Source organism: Nicotiana sylvestris, chromosome 6 (assembly GCF_000393655.2).
Source record: "Nicotiana sylvestris chromosome 6, ASM39365v2, whole genome shotgun sequence".
Classification (NCBI taxonomy): Eukaryota; Viridiplantae; Streptophyta; class Magnoliopsida; order Solanales; family Solanaceae; genus Nicotiana; species Nicotiana sylvestris.
The window spans coordinates 58,019,181-58,025,124 of NC_091062.1; the positions used below are offsets into that span (position 1 = coordinate 58,019,181).

Here is a 5,944-nt window from a genome sequence, read left to right on the forward strand (position 1 = left end):
AACGCATACTCTGAATTAGTTTTAGAATTGTAATCATGTCACGCGAACGTGTACACAATCACAATTGTATTTTAAACGGCCCTAAAGGCTTTATACGAATATTCACGAATTATTTAGTATCTTGCAAATCCGATTTATCAAATATCAAACCCATTATTAAGAGGCCCAATTACTGAAACGGACGGTTGAACAAATTCCTATCAATACTTCAGTAATTAAAACCAAAAATACTGTGCCAATGTAAGAACCCATATTCAATTTTTCAGGGCTCATTATTGTTCAATGGCACAAATCTGACAATCCAATACCCGTCTAAAATGATCGAATAACCAAGAGGAGGAACTACTACTATGAATCTAATTTTCAAGAGAAAATCTTTGGTGCTATTCTTAAGTCACAATAACTGTTAATCATAAAACTACCTTACACATGAATAACCAGATGAACAGTATGCAAGCATGGAAACCAAATGTTATCATGAGCCAAGAACATTGTTTCATTCAAGAACCAAATCCATATCAACTGAACACTAAATACATAATCATACTTATTACCAGAATAGACTGCATATTAACTCCCTTTTAAATGCTAACATTCGGATATAATGGCAGATCTAAATCACTTAAAGCCATACAAGTCGAGGGTTCATTTAATACGACTGAATCTTCTCATACAAAAGTTCCGTAGTCCCAATATAGTTACAATTATATGAATCAATCTCATCGAATACAGTATCAAAATTCGTGACACTTCAAATGACCAAAGTACAACAATAACATGAAAAAGAATGCAAATGCAGTAACGCCAGGCTGATTGCCATGCTTTTAGCTTTTATTTCCATCTTCATTATAGTACTTACATCAAGTAAAACTTAAGAAAATGTACCTGAGAGCACAAATAAGAGAGGGGTAAGAAGATCAGCAAAGAGCAGTAACAAGAGCAAGGGTCAGCAGAAAAAACCAATCAACAGAACCAACCAGTAGCTCCAAAATCAAATTTCAAACCCAGAAATTGAAGTAAACGACCAGAAACTAGTTCAATCCAAACAATGGACCAGGAAAACTTCAACCAAGCTGATTTTAATTCATTTCTAAGGTCAGTATTTTCTAAAGTTTTTAGTCATCTGGAATTTTTAGGGATTTTTAGCTCTTCAAATCTTTCCTTGAAAGGCAAGAATGATACCTCTTATAGGCCTAGCCAATAGGGCAGCCCCCAGAACTACTTATTTACCTTTTACCCCCCCTTTTAGTTATTGTTTTAGCTTAAGGGTCCTTAATGTACAATCTAGAAATTCAGAATAGCCCCAACCCCAGCTTCCTAGAAGCTTCCTAGTTAGTTAGAATAAGATTCCTTACGCCAATTCCCTAAATTACCCTTCAAGTTCCTTGTTTTTACTTTGAGAACCAAATGGGTCATTGACCCAATAGCTCAACAGACATGGGCTCAAATTCAAACCAAACAGAATTCCTTTAACATGAGGTCTTAGACTGACCTTAGAGCCCAAAGATGAAACCCAAACAAATTCAGAAAACTTAAAAACCAAACAAATCAACTAATTAACGATCACAAACAGGCGGGGAACTAATTAAGCTAACTAATTAAGCTCAGTGACCAAACCAAAAATTCTAACAGGACAGTTAATAAATTAGAAAACAAATTAAAAGAGAGGAAAGGAACAGAAGTGACACATAGACGATTTTGAAAATAAAGACGAACGGGACTTACCAGCTAGACTTGAAATCAAAACTGAGGCACTGGTTCGACCCAACACAGTGGCAAACATTTGTTCTTGGTGAGGAACAAACGAGTGTCACTATTTTGTGTCAAAACCGACTTGAAACAACCAGAAAATTCATGAAAATGCTTGCATGCATGATTCCGACCTTAGGCTCTCATGGCTTGACTCTTCGATTTGATATTCGAGGAGTTCTAGAGATGTTTGAAGAAATCTGAGTGAGGATTTGGGATGAGGGAGAGAGGACGGTCCTAGGGTGTTAATTTGGGGTTGAACAGAGGTGGCGCCGCCACCGGAGAGAACAAGGGCGACAGCTAGGGTTTCGGAGTTTTGAGGGATTCCAGTGGGATTCGAAAGGGGCTGATGATGAATTCATGATGAGGAAGGGGAAGGGGAAGGGGAGCTCTGGTGTGAGTTTGGACCCGATTGGACGAATTAGGGTTTCGATCATCCTCTTCAATCCAAGATTCGAAGAGTTTTGGTGGGATTCGAGGGGAAAGGAGTGTGGATTCAGAATGAGGAGAAGGAGAGGGATCTAGCGTGTAAATCCGGTGGCCATCGGAGACCTACCGCCGTCGTGGGGCGATTTCCGGCGGCGGTGCATGGTGGGGTTGAGTTGGGGTCTTTGGGAGTGTTGGAGACGACGAGGGGGGGGGGGTTTGAGTGGTTCGGACAATTAAATATCAGACGATCCCAGCTTCAGGACCATCCAATCAAGAAACCTCGACGGTCCTGATCTATTGCCCATGAAACAGTGTCGTTTTGATTTGAGTGGGGTAGACCGTGTATTGGAGGCGGATTTGGGCTTGGTTAGACAAGCATGGGGGAATTTTCGTTTGGGCTGGGGAAAACTGAATTGGTTTTAGCCCAAAATATGGTCCTCTCTAATACCTTTTCCCTCTTTTCTTTTATTATTCCAAAATTCTTTTCCTTTTCCACAAATTAAAAATAACAACTACATTAATCAAATTATCTTACCAAATTCAGATAATTAACTCTAAATAATACCAACCACAATTAATTAAAACCAAATTTAAAGGAAACTACCAAAATTCAAAATTAAAATTTAAAAGTGTAAAAATAAGTTATTTTTTGTGATTTTTCCATTTCTTAAAATAACTAATTTGCTAATCAATCTAAAAATATAGAATTAAATCCTAAATGCAACATATTTTTTGTATTTTTCATGAATTTAAACAAAATTAACATGGCAGACAAATGCAAACAATTAACGAAAAATGCTACAAAAATCTACGAAATTGCAAATAATGGGAAAATTTATTTTTCTGAATTTGTGGGAGTAATTCATATAGGAAAAAAATTGCGTGCTCACAATAAGTTCGAATGAGCATCAGAAAGTGTTGATAAAGACCCCCAATGAAGCATATGTTCCAATTGAAACCACTGATGAGCAACTGGAAAGGATGGCAGAACGATTCTTTGAAGTCAACCGGATTTCATTTAGCAGAAATGACTTACCCCCGGAAGGGGATGCCCATAACAAAGCTCTTCATTTGACAGTTAAATGTGAAGGGTACTACGTGAAAAGAGTCATGCTGTATGGCGGATCTAGGGTTGACATCTGCCCTCTCTCAACTTTGCAAAGAATGGAAATTAGGACTGAGAGAATTAGGCCTAACAATGTTTGTGTACGTGCTTTCGATGGTGTCAAGAGAGACACAATAGGGGAGATTGATTTGATCTTAACTATCGGTCCTGTGGATTTTAAAGTGACATTTCAGGTCTTGGACATGGACACCTCCTGCAATTTTCTCCTAGGAAGGCCTTGGATCCCTGCGGCAGGGGCCGTACCTTCTACTCTACACCAAATGGTTAAGTTTGAACACGAAGATCAGGAAATTGTGATCCATGGAGAAGACGAGCAATCAATTTACAGGGACCCGTAAGTCCCATGTCTCGAGGCTAAGGAAGGTAGCGAGCACATAGTCTATCAAGATTTTGAGATTGTGGTCGCAGATCAGTATGGGGAAGGAAGCCCGTGTCCTCAAACTTTTTTGTCAAATGCGTCAATCATGGTCACCACCGAAAAGATCAAGCACGGATATAAGCCCGAGAAGGGGCTCGAGGTATCTTTGCAAGGCATTACGAAGCCCATCACCTTGACTGCCAGTGAAAATTTCTTTGGTGTCGGTTTCCAAGCTATAGAAGCCGACGTGAAATGGGCAAAAGAAGGTAAGAACGATGGGTGGGTTCTACCTCATCTAGTCCCTCATCTCGCCAGAACATTTGTTAAGTCAAAGTACATAGAAGAAGAAGAAGAAGAAGAAGATGAGGCCTTCACGACCGAAGAAATTGAGGACATATGTGGAGCCATGAGGCAAATGTTGTATGAGGCTCACATGGTCCATCCGGGAGAAGGATCGAGCACTGCTGAGGTGAAATATATGGGGCCCGATGCCAAGCTTCAAAATTGGAAGGCTACTCTGTTCCCAGTCAGGCGAGAATCCCAATAGTTCAGTCTTGCCATCTTTTCTGCATTCTGAGTTATTCCAGGGTGTAACTCGAATGTTTCTTTTAGTTTATTGTCTTTAAAATTCCAATGTAAACCCTTAATCTTCGAATTTAATGAAATCAAATCAATATTTCATCGTCTATAAATCTCTTTCTTTATTCTTTCTGATTTTTGTTACTTTTTCTTATTTCTTCTTTTAGTTCTAATAATGCGGACTTAAATAACATAACATGCTTGCGGACTTCATGCCCAGATCCTAACACCCTATCTAATTGTGAAATAATGAATCAAGAACCAGAATATGATGAAGATGAGACTTTTAGGGAAATAAATCTAGAATTAGAGAAATTTGAGAATAAGCCTAAGCCAAACTTAAATGAAACTGAACTAGTTAATTTGGGTAGTTCAGAAGAGGTCCAGGAAACCATGATAAGCATTCACACTGATGAAACAACTAGGGATGCATTAATCCAACTTTTGTTCGAATTCAAAGACATATTTGCCTGGTCCCATGATGACATGCCAGGACTGAGTGTTGATTTAGTAGTACATAAATTGCCAACTTACCCCGATTATCCCCCTGCCCAACAAAACCAGAGAAAGCTAAAAACAGATATCAGTGCCAAGATTAAAGAAGAAGTCACCAAATAGTTGAAAGCGGGTGTCATCCGAGTGGTCCGATACACCACATGGTTGGCTAATGTGGTCCCAGTGCCAAAGAAAGATGGGAAAACCCGAGTGTGTGTTGACTATCGGGATCTGAACAAAGCAAGCCCAAAGGGCAACTTCCCATTACCAAACATCCATATCCTTGTTGAAAACTATGCCAAACATGAGATACAGTCTTTTGTGGATTGTTATGCTGGGTATCATCAGGTCTTGATAGATGAGGACGATGCAGAAAAGATGGCTTTCACCACCCCTTGGGGTACTTACTGTTACAGGGTCATGCCTTATGGTTTGAAGAATGCTAGGGCAACATATATGAGAGCTATGACTGCCATCTTTCATGACATGATGCACCAAGAAATCGAGGTGTATGTGGACGATGTGACCATTAAATCAAGAACGCAGGACGACCATGTTCGGGATCTGAGAAAGTTCTTTGAGCATTTGCGTAAGTATGACTTGAAGTTAAATCTAGCTAAATATGCATTTGGAGTTTCGTCTGGGAAACTTTTGGGGTTTATAATTAGTTAGATGGGAATCGATCTAGATCCAACAAAGATAAAGTCTATTCGGGATTTGCCTCCTCCGAAAACCAAGAAAGGGGTTATGAGTCTATTGGGAAGGTTGAATTACATCAGCAGATTCATTGCTCAGTTGACTTCCACATGTGAACCATATTTAAGCTGTTGAAGAAAGGTGCAGCGATTAGATGGACAGATGAGTGTCAGGAAGCTTTCGACAAAATTAAAGAATATCTGTCTAATTCGCCAGTCTTGGTCCCACCTAGACCTATTAAATGGGCCTACCCGACCCGGACCCGAACCCGTTGACTCTTGGCCTATGAGTCCTCAACTGGTTCGGTCCGGTTCACTTTCTTATAAGGGCCGGTCCGGATTTGACCCATTAATCAAAATATGTTGACCCGACCCGTACCCGTAACCCATAATCCCTTAACTCGAGCCCTTATGGGCCGAATCCAACTTAATTAAAAAAAGTTAAAAACTAATAAACAATACAAATTTCAAACTTTATACATATATACGAACTTGAAATTACTACATGTCCTT

General features: G+C 39.5%; 1 protein-coding gene across 1 annotated transcript; it reads left to right on the top strand.

Moving 5' to 3' along the window:
• The first annotated feature begins 3,159 nt into the window (after positions 1–3,159).
• LOC138870664 (uncharacterized) lies at positions 3,160–3,642 on the top strand. The gene has a single exon (XM_070148491.1). The coding sequence runs from the start codon at positions 3,160–3,162 to the stop codon at positions 3,640–3,642; it is 483 nt and encodes a 160-aa protein (XP_070004592.1).
• The last annotated feature ends 2,302 nt before the right edge of the window (positions 3,643–5,944 follow it).